A 24,689-nucleotide genomic window follows, 5' to 3' on the forward strand; every position below is an offset into this window, starting at 1 on the left:
ATATATATATATACACATCTTATTTAACACACATACGATACACTTATTTAAATACATGTACACGATCTATATACATGTATATATACAATACAATATGTATAGGATAAAAGTATAAGCGCCATTGAGGCAGATGTGAATTGATGTGCTCCAACGCGAAAGTGCTTTTGACGTATGATTTACGAGCTAAATACTTTTCGGATCGCTAACGCACGTCTGGCGTTCCAAGTGGACCTTCTTTGGGTAAAAGTAGAACAAACTCGAACAACTCCGCATCATACGCAAGGAAAATATATCGCACGTTTATATAAAGTATTGTTATTGTTGATAAGCACGTTCACCATCGTCGAAGTCATGATAAAAGAATAACATTTGTAAAATGGATGTATATGAGAAAAGAAAAACGAAAAGGTTCGAAATTCTGATCGAATCGGTATTTTAATTTTATGTCATATACATATTGACCGACTGTCGACTACGGCCCTGTTTTTCGCCTTCGAGCAACTTACGTACGTATATACGCGACGTTGCTTGCTACCGCGGTGGTAAAGTTTTCGAAACGACATCTGACGAACAATATCCGTAGCTTCCTCTCACCTTGCAGTGGCCTAGCCTGCGGCATACGGTCCTTAGTGTCGCGGTACGACCTTCCAATACCATCCAACGGTCACCTTTCACCTTCCCCTATTTATTCTCTTCTTTAACTTAATAGAATTTAAGGGAGAAGAAGCTTACACTTGCTTCTTTCTTGGCATAATTTTCATTCAATGAAAAAAAAAAAAAAACTATCATCGATCTTATCATCGATTTAACACTTTGATAACACTTTGAACACATTAACATTGTTTTCAGAATAGATTAGTTAGAAATATATAAATATAAAAATTAAAAGGACGTACCAATGACGTCAGCTAATTCAATAATAATTAAGATAAGTTTCTGATAATGCAAGAACGTCTATCATGTTTTCGGTCATGAATGAACCGTTCGGTTTTATAGATGAACGTTTTGACAAAAATTAAGATATAATTTCAAAAATAATTTTTTCTTTAAATTCATTTCATGGAAAAATACGTATCTTGTTTTATACATAAGTATATATTCATTTTAAACAGTCATAGACAGACTAATTTGCTGTCCTTTTTCATCTCTTTCTGTTTACTAATTGAGAATATAAAGACGTCGCAACACGATATAGTATAATTATGCCCGTAGATAAGCCTAATCCAAGCTTAAGCGACATACAACGCATCATATCAAAATAAAAATGTGAGAAACATTTTCATGAATATGGAAACTAATATGTTATATCTGTAGGAATAAATTATTTAAAATGTTGATTTTTACAACGTATTTAAAAAAAATCATCGAAATCCGTGAAATGAATCGTAATTCTATAATAATTACTTAGAATGCTAAAAGTGAATATTATATGGGACGAAAACTGAACGTTTCTCGAAAATATATCTGAAAGAATAAAATGTTTTGAGTTTCATTTTATTATGGAGATAAGTCACGCGCTAAAAAGATCAAAAGACGACACATGATTTATTGAAAGCGATAGTAATACTTTTTACACGTCAAGTTAAACATGGCACAAAAAACGGAATGTAGTTCTTATACGACCAATATGGAGTCAACTATAGCTTGAGATCCTTTTGAACATTGTACACAATATTCGCAGATGTTTGAAATAACTTCTTCTCGAATTCAGTCATACGTAGTCTCACTATCTTTGTGACGCCGTTTTCGCCAATCGCGCAAGGTAATGATAGAAATAATTCATTACATATGTCGAAATGTCCCTAGGATATGAAACGAGAGTCAGAAAATAAATAAAATTTATTGAAATTATAATATTAGAATTTAATGTATCTACTTGTATCATAGTCGATACGTTCAATATGCGTTGTGTATTCCCCAATATTGCATTTACGATGTCAGCCACGCAAAGTCCTATCGTAGTATTCGTATACCCTTTCAAACATCTGATCACTGTACCTCTAAAATGTGTCACATTTGAATTGATTAACATCTCTCTCTTTTTTTCCTTTTTTCACAAGAAATTCTTTAATAAAATAAAATGTAACTTACAATTGAACTACTTCCCTGGAAATTTCGTACCATTTTTCTTCGTCGGTTTCCAAACCAATATTCGGTATGATATCGCGAAATTGCACTCCTGCAACGTTCACTCCAGACCAGAGTGGAACTGTGCAATATAAAATAATCGATAGAATATATAAGAAAAATCATCGGAAAATCTAAAGGCGAATTAGATAATATAAAGTTAATTAATAAAAATTTTAATTATCTATTGCATAAAAATAAAAATGCAATAGTATAAGATATGAGTACATATATATATATATATATATATATATATATTTTTTAATTCGCAAATATAATAAAATAATAAATGAAATAAAATTATTTTAATATATAAATGATATTATATGTATTTAATATTAATGTATATATAAATACATGTAATATTATATATATATATATATATATATATATATATATATATATATATATATTTACCTTGAGAATCTCCGTGCTCGCCTATTATTATACCGTTAACGGAACTTGGAGCGATACCTAAACGATCTGAGATTAAGTATCGAAATCTGCAGGTATCTATATGAGTTCCGCAACCGATAACACGATAGTAGGGCAAACCACTCACTTTCCATGTTACATATGAAAGAATGTCGACTGGAAGGAAGAGAAAATTTTGCCTTTTTTTTTCTTTTGTTTACATTTGAATTCACGACCAATCAAATTCGTAATAACCTGGATTACTAGCGATAACGAAAACCGCGTTAGGACTAAAACTTAATAAAGGAGGTATTATGGTTTTGAAGATGTCAGTATTGCGTTTTGATAAATCCAAACGGCTTTCGCTTTTTTGCTGTTTTATTCCTGCACAAATGACCACTACTCTGGAATTGCTCGTGATACAAAAATCTACAAAGAAGTATTCATAAATTAGTGTGTGTGTGTGTGTATGGGTTGATTATAAATGAAAGGAACCAATTGAGTATCTCATTTCTTAGGACTAATAGAAAAAAAATATATTGAGAAAAGTTTCATGATTTCATATGTTAAATATTTTAAGAGTATGAAATAAAATAGCCCACTTCCGGTGAGACAGGAAGGATAATAATATTTAGTTTTTCTTATGGAACACCTTATATTATTTAATTAATTAGATATTCTGATCAATTATCTTTATAAAATTATTAAACAAGTATAAGCTTAAAGTTAATAATGGATGAGATATTAGCGTGTATATTTATCATATTAAAGCTGTTAATTGAGAATAAAAACTGTATAATTAATTTATAATAATAAATAAAATAATAGCTTTCTTAATTCAATAAATTTTCATGTCCGTTCTTTTCTTGTGCACACAATCGACATATTCTAATTATATTTTTTCGTACATTTAGAAACATTCCAGATTTGATTAATGGCGTTCATAATTTTTACTTGTTTCACTAAAATTTATATTATTCTTTCTGTCTACATACCATATTTCACGCATTAATATCTTGTTAATCATTAACTCTAAGCTTTTTACTTGTTTAATAATTTTTTAAAGATAATCGATTAAAATGTGCAATTAATTAAAAAAATACAAAGTGTTCGATAAAAAAAATTAGAAATCATCGGTCTAATCGGTAGTTAGCTGTTCGTACTCTTAAAATATTTATTATATGAAATCATAAAATTTTTCTTAATATATTTTTCTTGTCTATTGCTTCTAACAAAGGAAATATTCAACTGACTCTTAATTTTTAATCAAACTATATATTTGCTTTTAGTCGGTTAGGATTAATAAATAAATCAAACGATGTTATTTATTAAAAATTCATAAAAAAAAATCGTATTACCTGTATCAAACTCGATATGTGGATCTCCTATAAGAAGTGAACCATGAGAAAGGTCCATGCCCTCTCCTTCCAACTTTTTCGGAAACGCGTCGACAATAGCAACATGCGATGCGATTTTCTAGTGTTGAAATGATTAGGACATTTTTTTATTTAAAATTACTATGCTACGATGAATTTCTGATACATTCCAAGATTATTGATTATAAGATCTCATATATATATATAGCCATACGATTTCCTCGTATGACATACAAACTTTCACTTTGCCTCAAAGTAGACTGTGAATGGAGAAGGAAGAAAGGAGAGAGAGAGAGAGAGAGAGAGAGAGAGAGAGAGAGAGAAAGAGAGAAAGGTTCCTTTATACCTGAAATAGAAGCGCGTTGGCAACACCAATACCGACCATGCCAGCACCGACGATGGATACTTTATGACAACAATCTCTTACGGGATTAGACACCTTGCACAAGAGTTCCTCACGTAGACATACCGGTCTGAACAATGAGAACAAAGAACGTCAAATGAAAAATCTCGATATATTAGATAACGGAGAATCACGTTGAAACATTTGATTTTTAAAAATATATTTTAACGTGATATATATATATATAACGATATTTACTGCAAATCTGTTCGTTGCTTTTCAGATCCACAAGAAGCATCACCCGTGAATGATGCCGATTCGATTATCTTTCCATCATTTTTACCATTTAAGATATCCTTTAATATAGTCGGTGGTAAATCTCGAATACGTCGATTGATACCAATACTTCTTTTCGATGTGACATATTCCCAATTTTTTAAACAGATACGTAAAAAGGGAGACGACAAATGGAGGGTTAGTACCATTCTTTTAATTACACGGTTCCCGTCGATTTTTCATGTGTTTCGCAACAGTCCTTTCCCCTCGCTCGATTCATATAGGGCCAGACATTTTCGAGCGACATTCGCGGAAACTTCGATATACTGTCACTGCCACAGTTTGTCAATTATTATACGAATCCATGGTTACATCGCGCTTGTAACTAATTTAATACTAATTTATCAGTAACGGATAAATGGAAAAGCTTGATAGGTTATCATTGATTACCAAATAGATATTTGAAGTGAAATATTTGCTTAATTCTTATATGTTAAATAATTGGGGAACATTTATTACAAATATCAGTTTTATAAAAGAAAGAACCTTGAAAACGCAAGGAGCATTAATATTATGATGAATTCATAGTTTAATTGTAAAACATGTAATACGTTACAGTTCCTAGAACAATGTACTTTGCATCAATATTAATTAAATTACAATGTTAATACTAAAACTCGTACGTTTCTGGCTTGAATTTTTTAACGTTGAAAAAAAAAAAAAAAGTAAATTGCGACATTTGTATATGCTTGTCATGAAATTAAAAAAAAAATTTACTTGAACACAATTTTAAGTAGATATTATAAAATAAATAATACAGTTAGCACCTTTAACATTCATCAAAAGCAAATTCCACTAAATAATTAATTATTGTGAAATAATTAAAATTTCCGTCGAATTAAATTATTAATAATAATAATAATAATTTCATCGAAATAAATGCAATTGTATGATATAAGAAAAAATATTGGAAGCAATCACCGATATCACTATGGCAAGAACAGAATAATTAATGTTCGAATAAAATAAATATACATTGAACAGACATACGACATATAAAGGGCAAAAAAAAATGTAAAGTAGAACGCATTACTGTCTGTAGTTTAAAGCTTCAGATTTTTCTGGACTTCATGTATTGTATTGGCTGATTTTTGAAGTAGCTCCCGCTCTTCATCCGTCAATATTTGATTAACAATTGACGTGACACCGTTTTCCCCCAACATAGACGGTAGAGATAAGAAAACGTCCTCGGTAATACCATGATGACCCTCCAATATTACACATTTATTAGTAATTATTAATTATTAAATATGTAAATATTCGATATATGTAAATAGTGGATATTCAAAAAAAATATTCATGTAAGTAAATACTGAATTTCGTTGTCTCAACATTAATGAAAACATTTGCATATGATACGAACAAAACTTTCTACTTTATCCACTTACGGTAAGTTTGACGGTAACGGCATGAACTTGATGAGTGTTTCGCAGTATCGTTGCTGCAAGACTCGATACGTTAAGTCCGATTGCCCAGGAAGTATAACCTTTGAGCTTGATGACCTCATATGCACTTTCAACGACCTGTTTATGTAATTCATCCCAATGTTCTTCGTCTTTGCTAGTACCGATGTCAGGTTTAAGATCGCGGAAACGTACACCGGCAACGTTTACGCTGGACCAAAGTGGCACTAAAAACATTTTAATAATTATAATAATTACTTGGAATAAAATGAAATTTTCAAAACTATTAAAGTTGTTCAATAGTCGTATTTATTTGTTCTATTTACCGCTACTATCACCATGTTCTCCAATTACCCAGGCATGACAAGAGGTCGGCGCTACGTTGAGTTTTTGAGAAAGTAAGAAGCGAAAACGGGTGGAATCCAAATTGGTGCCGCTACCAATAACCCGATTCTCCGGCAAACCAGATAATTTCCACGCGACATAAGTCAATATGTCAACGGGATTAGATACAATCAGTAAGATCGTATTCGGACTATATTTGACCAGCTGAGGAATGATCCCCTTGAAGATGTCGGTGTTCCTTTGAACAAGATCGAGCCTGGTTTCGCCTTCTCGTTGACGAGCACCCGCAGTCACGATACATAGAGTTGAATTCGCTGTAGCCGCATAGTCCGTACTGGCATTGATCCTTGCGTTCTTCAAAAACGCACTACCGTGTTGCAGATCCATCATTTCTCCTTTTAGCTTGTCTGCCATCACATCGACGAGGACAAGATCATTCGACACATTCTATAACCGAAAATACACTAATATTCTCTCTCTCTCTCTCTCTCTATATATATATATATATATATATTCGTACTCTCGATTAATATCTTCATAAGTCGATCTCTAATACGAAATGTTAAATATTTATTTATATAACAAATAAAGAATAAAATTATGCATATATTTTTCTCCTCTCTTTTTGTGATTTCAGGTCCATTTTGTAAAAGAAATTTTACAAATGTGTTAAATTTTACAAATATGTTAAAAAGGAAATAATGAATACTTACATTTGTCAAAATACTAAAGGCACATGCCATTCCGACCTGGCCAACACCCACTACTGTAACTTTATTTTTTCCATTCGAGGTGGGTTCCACAACGGTGCTCAATAATTTTTCATTTAACGACGTCATTTTTCTGAAAAAAAGATCAATGTTAAGTCAGAGCAAGATTTCTTTCGCTTTGGAATCTTTCCCGTTATCTACCGGCCATTATTTCGGTATTTCATTTTTTTATTTTCACTATTTTTCAGTATTTCTCAGTATATTTTATTAAAACCTATCTGTACATAAATATATAATAAATATATAAATATTTTAATTATTTATATATATATAATAATATAACTTTTACTAATAATAATTATTATTATAGTAATATTATATATTAAGTTAGAGCAGAGTGTATATATATATATATATATATATATATATATATATATAATGTTCTATTGTTATCTACTTCAACATAACGCAAATCCAAATATTAGGGCGGGGGGAAGGAAGACAGATAACAAAAAAGATCCATCTTCTCTATCATTCAGATGATATCTTCATACTCTCCTCTTCCAAAAGCTCCCTTTTCTCACGAAATGGAAGCAATTTTTATACTAGAAAGGATTAAGATTTCGGATTTTATTAATTAATAAAATTAAAAAAAAAATATAATTTTAAAAAACTGCAAGATTTTGTATATTTACGTAATTATTAACAACACATACGTTAATATTGTTTAATTGTAAATAAATTCTGACAATAAAAATAAATAGGAAAAATAAATTTCAATCAAGATCTATAAAAATGTAATGTCTTTCGCAATTAATATTTCAAGTTTAAATACAATTTACGAAGTTTATTTTGGCGCCCTATCAATAACAATAAATTATTAATAATCTCATTAGCAATCGTCAAACGTCTAGTAAATGTTATTTTCGAATCGATCGATTAATCTTTAGATTATTACCATGCGCATTATTATTGTTTATCATTCTGTTCGGAAGTATGACGAAGAATTACATCTAGATAGATATCTTATTGAATCAAAATATAATTTGCAATGCATAAAAAGTACGAGCAAATATTTCGGGTTAATACTCTTCACGCATAAATTTTTGCTGAAGGTCATCGTACCCGGAAGGTCAAAGGGGTCAGATAACATCACGTCTCCACATTTATATTTCCTGCGTTCGAAACGACTGGCTATTTTTATCCAATTTTTTCATGCTTCCGTATTTTCGAAGTGAAGAAGATCAGAAAAGCGATTGTTCGACGATTAGAAAATATTCGAGAAAAATACATTTAGAGAAGCGATAAAACAATAAATGGTTTGTTGAAACAAGAAACAATATTCTGAAAAAGCGTCGTTTAATAATGCGCAAAGTAAAAGACGATTAAAGAACACATTACATAAGGAAATATATACAATTTTATATTGAAATTTTGCCAACTCGTAAACAGTATTTTATTTTATTTTATTTAAAAAATAATCGTTCGTCTCAAAATATACGTGAAAATATTTTCTTCGCAAGATAAATACATACATGAAATTTTTACAATATACATATATTTCGAATTACATGTATCGATAATAATTCTCAATAAATGATATTAAAACCGCAGCTGGAGAATTATCGCGGTTTCCTTTATTTTTTTTTTTTTTTTAATCGTACACAGTCAAGTGTAAAATTTCAGATGAGGAAAAAACTCATATTAACAGTTTTATCGATTATAGATATTTTGATAGGAGAACAAATGACATTGTTAGGGAACGTTGCCATAAGATGGCACCACGATAGGCATTAAAGTTTGACCGGCATTTTTGCCGGTATTCTATATCGTATCATAGAAAAACGACATGTGTATGATACATCTTTGGAATTTAATTGCAAATTCAACATATTCTATTAGAATCAATTTATAAATTTAATCGAAGGAATGTCGCGATAAAAAAAAAGAAGTATCTATCATGCCGTATGGCATTCCATTATATTATACTTCACAGAAAAGAAACGAAGATCCATGACGATAAATAAATTCTGCACGTTCACCTCTTGAGAAATCTTTTTTTCTTTCCTCTTTTTCTTTTCTCTCTCTCTCTCTCTCTCTCTCTCTCTCTCTCTCTCTCTTTCTCTTCTTTGTTTTTCTTTACGAAGAAATATCAATAACATCAGATACGTAATAAAAAAGACGAAAATTACAGGTTTATATTACGTATAATCATTAGACATTTCTCTTATTACTATTTCCTATCGTTAATATCATAAATCGATGAAAAATAAAAATGTACAATTTTTCTACGTTAAAGCATTAAGAGAAAAACATGTTTTCACTAACCTTTTAAATATATATTTCTCGTAATCTCAATGAAGATAGACCGTCAAAGCTGTTGCAGACCGACAACGAGAGCTCAAATAAACTTCCAGCCGGCACGCCGGTTTACTACTGACTGAACTGACAGAACTCACAGTAGCATTTCCTAAGGTGACCTTCATTCTCCCACTTTTTATACTTACCACCGGCTCGTACAGCTGTATGAGTGCGATTAACGAAAGAAAAACCATGGTGTTATTGATCGTTTCGAAAAATCGTACCAACTTATTGTTGATTTTTTACAATGAATTCCAATTTTTAACCATCTTCTCATTTCGATCGTCGACATATATATATATTTTTTGTTTTGCTATCTCATAGGAAATAGTTTGACTCCCGTAGTAAGCCGGCGCGTATGCTTGAAAGCACGTAACACCCGAAGATATTTCTTGGAAGTATGTGCCGTCGACGATAGGCGCACACGTTTCTGTCTGATGCAATTTTTTTTTTTTTTTTTTAGAGACGCGAGCACGCATTCGTTAATAATTCATTAGCGAATTCATCCGTTATTTTCGATTCTAGCGTAGAACGTTCTTCTAAAATCATATTTCATAAGATGTCACGATTATTACAAATATGATATTTATTCGTTTTAAATTAATTCTTACGTTCAAACTCTGAAATAATTATTTCAATTACATAACTTTATTAATGATGAAATCAACTTAATTAACCTGAATAGTGTGTATATAAGAGTATATTATTCAACGTAAAAATCGAATATACTTTTCAGAAATTAATATTCTTTTACAAAAAAAGAAAAAAAAAAGAAGAAACAGTAATACAGTATTATAACATTAGTTCATACACGCGCTTTGGAAAGTGACATAAAGTCTATATATTAAAAAGGAATCGCAAACGAAAAGTGCGATAACGAAAGAAATCATCGAGTGTGTGTGATTTAATTTTATCTGATGTAATCCACGTTATATTTGAGATATCTCAGATTGCCGTATATATATTTCGAACACAATAGAATTAGAAGTTCAATGGAATTATGCACGTGAATACTGTCTAATGATGCTCGAACGAAAAGGATGAATCATATTAGGCAACCATCTGTTCTTCAAACTAGAATGATGCAACAAACGCGTGTGAATGGTGAAATTCTAATAATCGTAATAAAATACAACAGATTATGTTATACGTGAAAGTACATCGAGCAAGTGTTTTCCTTCAAGATAATCTTCATAAATTGTTACGATATTAGAAATCTGATTATATTCCTATTTATAGATTGAAGAATCGAAGAAAATTACACGCAAACAAGTCATGAAATATACCAATTTGAAAATAGTCTTACGAATTTATGTAAATATAATAAAACTTTTCACGAGTCATTCGACGCGACGCCACTACTATTAAAATTTATATATGTTAGTTAACATTACCATATAAATTACAGGATAAATATATCTTAATGTTATTTAAATTTTCTACACATAAATTCTTTTTTCATTGTCGTGGATTATTTCCAGAATTAATAAAAGTCAAATATAAATAATATTATTTATAACAATATATATATATATATATATATATATATATATATATATATATCTATATATAATAGCAGATTATAATACACAATATATGATTATAATAGACAATAAATTCTAGCATAATGTTTACAATTCTATTGCATATATTTAGGTGTCGTTAAACTTTCTTTTTACTAACATATTATTTTACTGATGTAACTAAAATAAATGAAATTTATTCAACTTTTTGAATTTTGTGTTTAGCCATTTTATACAAAACTATATTTATCACGTTATAATATCTGCATATAGCGTGATTACATAAAACTTAATTCTTCGAAGCGGAAATCAGATATATATATATATATATATATATATACATATAGACGAGGATGGTCATTGATCGATTTTCTTAAGACGAGACGTCCGGTCCGATATTTACTTTTCTCAGCAAATAACTCTCCCACTCATCCTAACATTTCGTACGTCGAGCAAAGTGATACGTGAGCGTGAGCACGTGTACAACGTTTCAGTAGAAAGCACTCTCAATCACGTGAACCATATTTTAAACATTTTCTGCAAGTAGACACATTCTGAAGAGACAAAGTATTATTACTCATCTTATTTTTTCTCTACAGAATATACCTATATATAACATATTATCTTTTTTTATAGAAATATATAATTTTTATATTATTTTTTAAATCTTTCATTGTAATTTTTGTTTAAAATATCATTATAATAAATTATCGAGTTATAATATTTACATAGGAATTTGAGAGTGCAACCGTTCTGTAATATTCTCACGTTTATTCATTTAAAGATCAGACGCAACCCTAAATAAAGGATCATAATATTATAAATAGTGGGAATAGGTAAAACGTTTTATTAGTGTCGTTTTCGACGTCAATTAAATAATAAAACAATCAAAAAACGTGCCATTCTAATATGCGAAATGGATTTTTTTTAAGTTCGTACATCATCGCTATAATGACATTACAATTTTTATATATTACATGTGTATATACGACTGTTCACTGTGAAATTTATTACGTTTCCGATATAATCAAATAGAATAAGAAAACTTTTATATAATAAGAATTCCGTCTGGAACGTGTTATAATATATAAAGATTATAAATATGCTCTTGTACCAATCATGTGTTTTGTTTACTTCTAGTGATTCGATTCATTGGACGGGCTATAGAGTCCATCTAACGCTTTGATATTTTATAAATCTATAAAATCTTACAACAGCTTAAAAAAACAGCTCTTAACAATTAGTAATAGTACAACATATGATTGTATTTTTTATGCACTTCTCAATTAAAACAAATGTTTTAATACGTTTATTCGTTTATATTATATAATTAACATTTTTATAAATTGTATTTACTTTATAGAAAAAATAATCACATATGAAAGATAGAAATAAAATGTACCAAGAAATATATAGTTTTAATCCATAAAATCAGAAATAAAATATAGAGTTTAACACGATATCAACAATATATAAATGCATCAAATAGCTCATAATGATTTTTTTCAGTTAAGAATGTCTGTTGTTGCGCTCTTAAATTACATTGTTCAGTCAACTTTTATTTCACTCATTCTGGGAACGTAATGGCGCACACCCCACTTAATATTCGCCTCTTTGTCAGTTTTAACAAATGTATATACAGGTCTTTTTAATTTATTCATATATTCTAACTTTGATAAAAGATTAGTTGATGTTGCTAAAACAGAAAAGATATATCTATATATAATATATATTTTTCATAATATTGTATCTTACACACACGCACACACACACACATATTTCATGAAATGATATTTAAACATATATACATATGACTATTATAAATTACATATATATTTGTACATATATTTACAGCTTTTATGCTGTATTTATTTTATCTTTGATCGTAGAAAATATAATATAATTTTAATAATAAAATTTTTGTGAATAAAATTATTTTTGATTGATTAACACACAAAAAATACACAATAAATTGTTTCATGCAATTGTCTCAGTTGCTAAAAGCAAATTCGTTGTAAGAAAATATAAATTGAACTTACATTTATTACAAGTAATAATACATATTGTATTTAGAAGTAAGTATACAAGGATGTATTTCTTGTAACTCTGGAAGAAGCACAAAAGTATAAATTAAATATTACATATGTACACGGAATTGACTTTTGTACAGATTTATATTCACAAATAAGTTTTATGTCGTGCATTTAATATAAACTTACTACACAAAATATTTGCATTGTAAAGTTCTTTGTAAAATGGAGGTTAAGATAGAATGATCTTATAAAGTATAAGTTGTAACTTTCATAAGTGATTGGTATTTATATACTTTTTTGATTATATATACCAAAGTAAGTTTTCTTACTAAACTTTCTCTTGGCCCAGATTTGGCCACCTATTACTTTCAATAATGTACAGTTATCGTAATTGTAAATATGATTTCACTTTTACCATATACAACACATAAATATACAAGATACTAAACTTAAATAACATATATTCTTATACATATATGTATTATATTATTGCCATTAGTTTACTTAACTATAATTAACGAATCATGAAAATTTAAATAATATAAATATATCAAAATTATTGATATACTATAAAATACAAAATATTAGATTATTGTATGCTTTAATTTAGCAGCGATGCTTTGGCGCTGTAATCGCAATATCAAAGAAAGAATGACATTGGCTGATCTAGTTTCGCCATCTAGTGCTCGAAGTATTAAGTAAGTTTTAAAAGGGTATAGAAATTCTGTTCTACCTTCAACTATCTAGCTATAGGATATAACGTAAATGATCATATGCGGTTTGTAGGGGCAAGATCTTATTTCTTGTTAGGTTATTTTTGCTTGGATGTCGGCAAAATTTTATTTATTCGATTAGAATACCGATCAATCATCGTCATGGAAAAATCACAAAAAATGCCCAAAGTGGCTAAGGTAAAATGATTATTATACATTAGTATATTTTATTTTATAATTATAAATTATAGCATATATTATATGATATGTATATGTATATGTATATGTATATGTATATGTATATGTATATGTATATGTATATGTATATGTATATGTATATGTATATGTATATGTATATGTATATGTATATGTATATGTATATGTATATGTATATGTATATATATATATATATATACACACATGTATATATATATACATATACTGTACTTGTAATACTTATTCACAATTAAAATTTTTTTAAGGTAAAAAACAAAGCACCAGCGGAAATTCAAATCACAGCAGAACAATTGTTGAGAGAAGCAAAGGAAAGAGATTTGGAAATTTTACCTCCAGTAAGAATAATATATAAAATCTTTATGGCATTATGTTAAATCTATCAATAATTTTATTTCTAATAGAGAACAATTCACCTATAAGTATTTTCTTTTAGCCACCTAAGCAAAAAATATCAGATCCTCATGAATTGGCTGATTATCAACATCGAAAACGAAAGATCTATGAAGATAATATACGTAAGAATCGTATGGTTATAACGAATTGGATAAAATATGCCCAATGGGAAGAAAGTCAGAAACAAATACAGAGAGCAAGGTACTACTTTGTATAGAAAAAGTAGTAAATTTTGTAGTATTAGTTGGCTTTCAATTAAGTCCAATTTATTTTAGATCTATATATGAACGTGCGTTAGACGTTGATCACAGAAACATTACATTATGGTTGAAGTACACCGAAATGGAAATGCGTAATAGGCAAATAAATCATGCCAGAAATTTATGGGATCGTGCAGTCACAATTTTACCTAGAGCTAATCAATTTTGGTACAAATACACGTACATGGAAGAAATGCTCGAAAATATTGCCGGTAAGATTTGATATAAAAATTAGGAATTATTTTTTATTTCGCAAAACTAGATTCAATAAAGATTTATTATAGGAGCACGTCAAGTTTTTGAGCGATGGATGGAATGGGAACCTGACGAACAGGCATGGCAAACATATATTAAATTTGAATTACGATATAAAGAAATACAAAGAGCAAGGGAGATATATGAACGTTTTGTAATGGTCCATCCTGATGTAAAACATTGGATAAAGTATGCACGTTTTGAAGAATCTCATGGATTCATAAATGGAGCACGCAAAGTTTATGAACGTGCTGTAAACTTTTTTGGAGATGAGAGCTTAGATGAAAGACTATTTATAGCATTTGCAAGATTTGAAGAAGGACAGAGAGAAGTACTATTTTAAAATAACAATATATAATGTATGTCTATTATATAGAATATAACTTAATACAATATAATTTTAATATTTCTTTGATAGCATGATAGAGCAAGAATAATATATAAGTATGCTTTAGACAATATTTCAAAAGAAAGAACAGAAGAAATATATAAAGCATATACCATACACGAAAAGAAGTATGGAGATCGTTCGGGTAATTCATATATTATATAAAGATTAAGATTTATTTTATATATTATATAATTTGAAGTATTAATATTAATTTGTATAAATTTATAAAAAAAAGTAAAGTGAATTTCATAAATAATTTTTAAATAGGAATTGAAGATGTAATAGTTAGTAAAAGAAAATATCAATATGAACAAGAAGTCAAGGAAAATCCTTCTAACTATGATGCTTGGTTCGACTATTTGAGATTAGTAGAATCTGAAGGAAATCCTGATGTTGTCAGAGAAACGTATGAACGAGCTATAGCAAATGTCCCACCTACTAAGGTAATAAATACTTACATTTTAATAATTCTGAAGTCATATTAAAGTTCTTTTCCATAAAATGAATTTTTTTTTTCACAGGAGAAGCAATATTGGAGACGATATATCTATCTATGGATAAATTACGCATTGTACGAAGAACTTGACACGGAAGATATAGATAGATGTCGTCAAGTTTACAGGTACAGTTTTTTTCATATTAAATTATTGTTATATACAAAGGTATAATTTTCTAATATTTTTGTATTTTTTAGAACCTGTTTAGAACTTATTCCACATAAACACTTCACTTTTTCTAAAATATGGCTATTTTATGCATTTTTCGAAATACGGCAAAAGAATTTGACTGTAGCAAGAAAAACATTGGTATGCTATTTTCTCTCTTTTTTTTTTTTTTTTTCCTTTTTTCTTTTTCTTCTTTATAACCATTGAATTATTCTATTTTCAAATACTTCATTTCATTTAATTCAGGGTATGGCATTGGGTGTTTGTCCAAGAGATAAATTGTACCGTGGTTACATTGATTTAGAGATACAACTTAGAGAATTTGATAGATGCAGGATTCTTTATGAAAAATTCCTTGAATTTGGACCTGAAAATTGCACAACATGGATGAAAGTAAATAACTTTTCTTATAGTTAGATTTATCTTATTTTTCATTTCACTTATATTTATTTTCTTATTATAATGCCTGTACAGTTTGCAGAATTAGAAACTTTACTAGGAGACATTGACCGTGCTAGAGCTATTTATGAATTAGCTGTGTCTCAGCCAAGGTAAGCTATATTTCTTGAAATTGCAACTGAATATAATTAAAGTTGCATTTTTCTTTCTTCTTTTCTTTTTTTTTTTTTTCCAAAAATTTTACGTTCAATATCTCGATTATTTTTATTATTTAGATTGGATATGCCTGAACTTTTATGGAAGTCATATATAGATTTTGAAATATCTCAGGATGAAATAGAAAACGCTAGGCAACTATTTGAAAGATTATTAGAACGAACTCTTCATGTCAAAGTAAGTTTGTTTTCGTAATATTATTATATATATTAAACTTAACAATTTATAAATATTCTATCACATCATATTACAGGTTTGGATAGCTTATGCTAAATTTGAATTAGCTAATTCTCCATCAGAGGTTGATGTTGATAATGTTACTTTAGCTCGCAGAATTTTTGAACGTGGGAATGATGCATTACGTTCAAACGGTGACAAAGAAAGTAGAGTATTACTTTTGGAAGCGTGGAGAGATTTCGAAAATGAGAAAGGAGACGAAGAGAGTCAGACTAAAATTATTGCCAAAATGCCTCGAAGAATTAAACGAAGAAGACGCATTGTTGGAGAAGATGGAGTATGTGGATTAAAATTAAATAGTTTTGGAAGAATTTCGATAAAATTAAATGGTTTTGGAAACTAATCTTATTTATTGTTTCAGAATGATGGGTGGGAAGAAGTATTCGACTTCGTATTTCCAGAAGACGAATCTCAAAGACCAAATCTTAAATTCTTGGCATCAGCGAAAGCATGGATGAAACAAAAAATTTCCAATGAAACTGTTCAAAATGAAAATAAACAATTAGAATCGGACAATTGAAAATAATCTATATCTTTTATATTATTACAATATTTAAATTCTGTAAAATAGATAAGTATTGTGTACAATTTTATATTTATCTTGACTTATAGAATGTTAAAGATGTATTAAATTATGCCTTTATATTTTTTGAATGTAAATATAGTTTATATTTTATAATTAAAAAACAATTTTCTGTAATTTATATTTAAAACCATTATACCTAAAATCTTTTATTATACACTTTTAGTAATTTTTATTTAAAAATACGTGGGTTTTAAAATATATTCTGATACTAATATTTATCATAACATAAGATAATTCTTATTAGGTGAAGAATATAAATAATTCTTTTGTTAATTATAAAAAATATGCACGCCATACTTGATGATTCATAAATTATTTTATAATTATTTAAACGATTTTTATTGCACGCGGGATAGAATAGAGTAATATTTAAACAATAGTACATTTATTTAAACATTAAAAAGTCAGAATCACGCGCGGGACTTAAAATAATTTTCATATAAACTTCTATTACTTTAAAATTTTAATTTCGGTGTAGTTGCCTCGTGTAATATAAACATAAACGCACTTTTTCACGACTTTGACAGTTCACGAGTTAGTTTCGTATTGCTCTCCGACCTGTGCACAACGCGAATAACTTTTCTTAACACAAAATTTTATAAATTAATGATTACCGATAATTTTATAATTATTTAAACGATTTTTATTGCACTCGGGATGGAGTAGAGTAATATTTAAACAATAGTACAATAAATTAAACATTAAAAAGTATGTATTGCGCGTGGGACTTAAAATAATTTCAATATAACTTTCTATTACTTAAAAATTTTAATTTCGGAGTAGTTTCTTCGTGTAATATAAACATAAACGCACTTTTTCACGACTTTGACAGTTCGCGAGTTAGTTTCGTATTGCTCTCCGACCTGTGCACAACGCGAATAACTTTTCTTAACACAAAATTTTATAAATTAATGATTGCCGATAATTTTATAATTATTTAAACGATTTTTATTGCACTCGGGATGGAGTAGAGTAATATTTAAACAATAGTACAATAAATTAAACATTAAAAAGTATGTATTGCGCGTGGGACTTAAAATAATTTTAATATAACTTTCTATTACTTAAAAATTTTAATTTCGGAGCAGTTGCCTCGTGTAATATAAACATAAACTCACTTTTTCACGACTTTTACAGTTCGCGAGTTAGTTTCGTATTGCTCTCCGACCTGTGCACAACGCGATTAACTTTTCTTAACACAAAATTTTATAAATTATTGATTACCGATAATTTTATAATTATTTAAACGATTTTTATTGCACTCGGGATGGAGTAGAGTAATATTTAAACAATAGTACAATAAATTAAACATTAAAAAGTATGTATTGCGCGTGGGACTTAAAATAATTTTAATATAACTTTCTATTACTTAAAAATTTTAATTTCGGAGCAGTTGCCTCGTGTAATATAAACATAAACTCACTTTTTCACGACTTTGACAGTTCGCGAGTTAGTTTCGTATTGCTCTCCGACCTGTGCACAACGCGATTAACTTTTCTTAACACAAAATTTTATAAATTATTGATTACCGATAATTTTATAATTATTTAAACGATTTTTATTGCACTCGGGATGGAGTAGAGTAATATTTAAACAATTGTACATTTATTTAAACATTAAAAAGTCTGAATCACGCGCGGGACTTAAAATAATTTTAATATAACTTTCTATTACTTTAAAATTTTAATTTCGGAGCAGTTGCCTCGTGTAATATAAACATAAACTCACTTTTTCACGACTTTGACAGTTCGCGAGTTAGTTTCGTATTGCTCTCCGACCTGTGCACAACGCGATTAACTTTTCTTAACACAAAATTTTATAAATTATTGATTACCGATAATTTTATAATTATTTAAACGATTTTTATTGCACTCGGGATGGAGTAGAGTAATATTTAAACAATAGTACAATAAATTAAACATTAAAAAGTATGTATTGCGCGTGGGACTTAAAATAATTTTAATATAACTTTCTATTACTTAAAAATTTTAATTTCGGAGCAGTTGCCTCGTGTAATATAAACATAAACTCACTTTTTCACGACTTTGACAGTTCGCGAGTTAGTTTCGTATTGCTCTCCGACCTGTGCACAACGCGATTAACTTTTCTTAACACAAAATTTTATAAATTAATGATTACCGATAATTTTATAATTATTTAAACGATTTTTATTGCACGCGGGATAGAATAGAGTAATATTCAAACAATAGTACATTTATTTAAACATTAAAAAGTCTGAATCGCGCGCGGGCTTAAAATAATTTTCATATAATCTTCTATTACTTAAAAATTTTAATTTCGGAGTAGTTTCTTCGTGTAATATAAACATAAACGCACTTTTTCACGACTTTGACAGTTCGCGAGTTAGTTTCTTATTGCTCTCCGACCTGTGCACAACGCGAATAACTTTTCTTAACACAAAATTTTATAAATTAATGATTACCGATAATTTTATAATTATTTAAACGATTTTTATTGCACGTGGGATAGAATAGATTAATATTTAAACAATAGTACATTTATTTAAACATTAAAAAGTCTGAATCACGCGCGGGACTTAAAATAATTTTCATATAAACTTCTATTACTTTAAAATTTTAATTTCGGTGTAGTTGCCTCGTGTAATATAAACATAAACGCACTTTTTCACGACTTTGACAGTTCACGAGTTAGTTTCGTATTGCTCTCCGACCTGTGCACAACGCGAATAACTTTTCTTAACACAAAATTTTATAAATTAATGATTGCCGATAATTTTATAATTATTTAAACGATTTTTATTGCACGTGGGATAGAATAGAGTAATATTTAAACAATAGTACATTTATTTAAACATTAAAAAGTCTGAATCGCGCGCGGGCTTAAAATAATTTTCATATAATCTTCTATTACTTAAAAATTTTAATTTCGGAGTAGTTTCTTCGTGTAATATAAACATAAACGCACTTTTTCACGACTTTGACAGTTCGCGAGTTAGTTTCGTATTGCTCTCCGACCTGTGCACAACGCGAATAACTTTTCTTAACACAAAATTTTATAAATTAATGATTGCCGATAATTTTATAATTATTTAAACGATTTTTATTGCACTCGGGATGGAGTAGAGTAATATTTAAACAATAGTACAATAAATTAAACATTAAAAAGTATGTATTGCGCGTGGGACTTAAAATAATTTTAATATAACTTTCTATTACTTAAAAATTTTAATTTCGGAGCAGTAGCCTCGTGTAATATAAACATAAACTCACTTTTTCACGACTTTGACAGTTCGCGAGTTAGTTTCGTATTGCTCTCCGACCTGTGCACAACGCGATTAACTTTTCTTAACACAAAATTTTATAAATTAATGATTACCGATAATTTTATAATTATTTAAACGATTTTTATTGCACGCGGGATAGAATAGAGTAATATTCAAACAATAGTACATTTATTTAAACATTAAAAAGTCTGAATCGCGCGCGGGCTTAAAATAATTTTCATATAATCTTCTATTACTTAAAAATTTTAATTTCGGAGTAGTTTCTTCGTGTAATATAAACATAAACGCACTTTTTCACGACTTTGACAGTTCGCGAGTTAGTTTCGTATTGCTCTCCGACCTGTCCACAACGCGATTAACTTTTCTTAATACAAAATTTTATAAATTATTGATTACCGATAATTTTATAATTATTTAAACGATTTTTATTGCACGTGGGATAGAATAGAGTAATATTTAAACAATAGTACATTTATTTAAACATTAAAAAGTCTGAATCGCGCGCGGGCTTAAAATAATTTTCATATAATCTTCTATTACTTAAAAATTTTAATTTCGGAGTAGTTTCTTCGTGTAATATAAACATAAACGCACTTTTTCACGACTTTGACAGTTCGCGAGTTAGTTTCGTATTGCTCTCCGACCTGTGCACAACGCGAATAACTTTTCTTAACACAAAATTTTATAAATTAATGATTGCCGATAATTTTATAATTATTTAAACGATTTTTATTGCACTCGGGATGGAGTAGAGTAATATTTAAACAATAGTACAATAAATTAAACATTAAAAAGTATGTATTGCGCGTGGGACTTAAAATAATTTTAATATAACTTTCTATTACTTAAAAATTTTAATTTCGGAGCAGTAGCCTCGTGTAATATAAACATAAACTCACTTTTTCACGACTTTGACAGTTCGCGAGTTAGTTTCGTATTGCTCTCCGACCTGTGCACAACGCGATTAACTTTTCTTAACACAAAATTTTATAAATTAATGATTACCGATAATTTTATAATTATTTAAACGATTTTTATTGCACGCGGGATAGAATAGAGTAATATTCAAACAATAGTACATTTATTTAAACATTAAAAAGTCTGAATCGCGCGCGGGCTTAAAATAATTTTCATATAATCTTCTATTACTTAAAAATTTTAATTTCGGAGTAGTTTCTTCGTGTAATATAAACATAAACGCACTTTTTCACGACTTTGACAGTTCGCGAGTTAGTTTCGTATTGCTCTCCGACCTGTGCACAACGCGATTAACTTTTCTTAATACAAAATTTTATAAATTATTGATTACCGATAATTTTATAATTATTTAAACGATTTTTATTGCACGCGGGATAGAATAGAGTAATATTCAAACAATAGTACATTTATTTAAACATTAAAAAGTCTGAATCGCTCGCGGGACTTAAAATAATTTTCATATAATCTTCTATTACTTAAAAATTTTAATTTCGGAGTAGTTTCTTCGTGTAATATAAACATAAACGCACTTTTTCACGACTTTGACAGTTCGCGAGTTAGTTTCTTATTGCTCTCCGACCTGTGCACAACGCGAATAACTTTTCTTAACACAAAATTTTATAAATTAATGATTACCGATAATTTTATAATTATTTAAACGATTTTTATTGCACGTGGGATAGAATAGAGTAATATTTAAACAATAGTACATTTATTTAAACATTAAAAAGTCTGAATCACGCGCGGGACTTAAAATAATTTTCATATAAACTTCTATTACTTAAAAATTTTAATTTCGGTGTAGTTGCCTCGTGTAATATAAACATAAACGCACTTTTTCACGACTTTGACAGTTCACGAGTTAGTTTCGTATTGCTCTCCGACCTGTGCACAACGCGAATAACTTTTCTTAACACAAAATTTTATAAATTAATGATTGCCGATAATTTTATAATTATTTAAACGATTTTTATTGCACGTGGGATAGAATAGAGTAATATTTAAACAATAGTACATTTATTTAAACATTAAAAAGTCTGAATCACGCGCGGGACTTAAAATAATTTTCATATAAACTTCTATTACTTAAAAATTTTAATTTCGGAGCAGTTGCCTCGTGTAATATAAACATAAACTCACTTTTTCACGACTTTGACAGTTCGCGAGTTAGTTTCGTATTGCTCTCCGACCTGTGCACAACGCGATTAACTTTTCTTAACACAAAATTTTATAAATTAATGATTACCGATAATTTTATAATTATTTAAACGATTTTTATTGCACGCGGGATAGAATAGAGTAATATTCAAACAATAGTACATTTATTTAAACATTAAAAAGTCTGAATCGCTCGCGGGACTTAAAATAATTTTCATATAATCTTCTATTACTTAAAAATTTTAATTTCGGTGTAGTTGCCTCGTGTAATATAAACATAAACGCACTTTTTCACGACTTTGACAGTTCACGAGTTAGTTTCTTATTGCTCTTCGACCTGTGCACAACGCGAATAACTTTTCTTAACACAAAATTTTATAAATTAATGATTACCGATAATTTTATAATTATTTAAACGATTTTTATTGCACGCGGGATAGAATAGAGTAATATTTAAACAATAGTACATTTATTTAAACATTAAAAAGTCTGAATCACGCGCGGGACTTATAATAATTTTCATATAATCTTCTATTACTTAAAAATTTTAATTTCGGAGTAGTTTCTTCGTGTAATATAAACATAAACGCACTTTTTCACGACTTTGACAGTTCGCGACTTAGTTTTCTCTTACTCTTCGACCTGTGCACATCGTGATTCTAATTTCTAAACGCTAAAGCTTATAAATTAATATTATCGATAATTTTATAATTATTTAAACGATTTTTGTTGTACGCGGGATAGAATAAAGTAATATTTAAAGAATAGTTCCTTTATTTATACATTAAAAATTCTAAATCGTCATTACCGATTCATTTCTCTTTTTTGTTTTGACGAATAGATATTTCAAGTGTCTCGGGATGTCTTCGCTGTAAGTATCTACGAATATTAAGGTAAATATATTTTTATATTTTACGTTTCTTCAATAATTTATACAGTTTCTTGTTTTAACGGTGATATTAATAATTTTGTTTTTATTTTGTTGTTTCAGAAAGTCATTGCGATTGCTCGGGAACCAATGTTGTAGTCGAATATTTGTATCTCTTAAATATGAATATCGCGAAATAGAAGCAGTGTTCGTTCGTTCGCGTTTCGCGATTTAAAATGCAAAAGTTTTTGCAACGTCTGCGTGCAATGCAGTCGTTAGAGTCAGTGTTTGTTCGCAAACTTTATTAACTTTTTAACAGTCGCATAGGCTGTATTTATAAAATACAGTAGCGTTTCGCGAAGTAAATTCAGTGACCGTCCGTTAAAAAATAACTATCGCGATATAGAGTCAGTGCATCATTGAAGAAATTCTTGATCAACTTTGATGTCGACCTACCTAATTTTCAACCACATACGAATCGTCCTCTCTCAATTTCGATCTGAACGAGTGTTTTGGAGACATCGCAGAACTTCTTAAGTAGTAAGTGAATTTTTAAGTCCCTCCAATCACTCAATCATGTCGAGGACGAAAAGTCCGAATCGGCACGGGTGATTGGTTGTAATTAATTAGTAGAAGAGCATTGAGTGACCACGAGTAAATTTCTTCGGAGATTTACTCGTGAATGGTTTCTTATTTTTTCATTTATTTATTAGATCAGGATAGAGTCTTCTTGCTCAAACGCGTTTATAATTATTTGAGATTTTGATTATTTTAATACATTTTTAAATATTTTACTCGCGCGGAAATAAGTAAAGAATCGATATTCATAAGTTCTAATAAGGAACGAGTAAGAAGACACTCGCGATGGATACTCTCTGGATTACAAACGAAACTGTGGATGATTTTATTACAATAATTAAAATATTCGTTTGTAAGAAGGAAAGTCCAAGGGTTTGCTTTATATATTTAAATAATTATTAATTAAATATTTAATCAATTTAAATTGATACAAAAAAAGTCTCGATAGAGTCATTGATTTTGAAAGAGATAAATCGAGTAGAATGATTGCTAAAAAAAAAGAGACGTAGTCCGTAAGC

The 24,689-nt window shown here is 28.8% G+C and overlaps 3 protein-coding genes and 1 long non-coding RNA gene across 4 annotated transcripts; 1 reads left to right on the plus strand and 3 right to left on the minus strand.

The window, feature by feature from the left end:
* Positions 1-1,637: 1,637 nt before the first annotated feature.
* On the minus strand, positions 1,638-5,103 carry LOC118444514 (L-lactate dehydrogenase B-B chain). Its single transcript, XM_035872854.2, has 8 exons — positions 4,519-5,103; positions 4,264-4,390; positions 3,900-4,017; positions 2,797-2,970; positions 2,545-2,718; positions 2,092-2,209; positions 1,877-2,000; positions 1,638-1,802 (listed from the first exon to the last, which is right to left on the minus strand). Exons 1-8 carry the CDS (start codon positions 4,743-4,745, stop codon positions 1,638-1,640), a joined length of 1,227 nt encoding a protein of 408 aa, XP_035728747.1. The 5' UTR covers positions 4,746-5,103.
* A 389-nt stretch (positions 5,104-5,492) lies between these two features.
* Positions 5,493-9,538, minus strand: LOC118444515 (L-lactate dehydrogenase). Its single transcript, XM_035872856.2, has 5 exons — positions 9,383-9,538; positions 7,058-7,187; positions 6,326-6,791; positions 5,985-6,226; positions 5,493-5,804 (listed from the first exon to the last, which is right to left on the minus strand). Exons 2-5 carry the CDS (start codon positions 7,181-7,183, stop codon positions 5,640-5,642), a joined length of 999 nt encoding a protein of 332 aa, XP_035728749.1. The 5' UTR covers positions 7,184-7,187; positions 9,383-9,538; the 3' UTR covers positions 5,493-5,639.
* A 1,653-nt stretch (positions 9,539-11,191) lies between these two features.
* LOC118444389 (uncharacterized) lies at positions 11,192-13,474 on the minus strand. Its single transcript, XR_014983527.1, has 3 exons — positions 13,158-13,474; positions 12,978-13,044; positions 11,192-12,634 (listed from the first exon to the last, which is right to left on the minus strand). It is a non-coding gene; the product is annotated as an uncharacterized LOC118444389 (long non-coding RNA).
* A 252-nt stretch (positions 13,475-13,726) lies between these two features.
* On the plus strand, positions 13,727-17,369 carry LOC118444388 (protein crooked neck-like). The gene is made up of 14 exons (XM_035872604.2): positions 13,727-13,882; positions 14,167-14,256; positions 14,355-14,515; positions 14,590-14,786; positions 14,859-15,160; positions 15,248-15,362; positions 15,488-15,663; positions 15,742-15,842; positions 15,915-16,026; positions 16,132-16,278; positions 16,360-16,436; positions 16,560-16,677; positions 16,754-17,014; positions 17,099-17,369. Exons 1-14 carry the CDS (start codon positions 13,745-13,747, stop codon positions 17,255-17,257), a joined length of 2,154 nt encoding a protein of 717 aa, XP_035728497.2. The 5' UTR covers positions 13,727-13,744; the 3' UTR covers positions 17,258-17,369.
* The last annotated feature ends 7,320 nt before the right edge of the window (positions 17,370-24,689 follow it).

This window comes from Vespa mandarinia, chromosome 23 (genome assembly GCF_050613455.1).
Source record: "Vespa mandarinia isolate Hongniang chromosome 23, ASM5061345v1, whole genome shotgun sequence".
NCBI classification, from domain to species: Eukaryota; Metazoa; Arthropoda; class Insecta; order Hymenoptera; family Vespidae; genus Vespa; species Vespa mandarinia.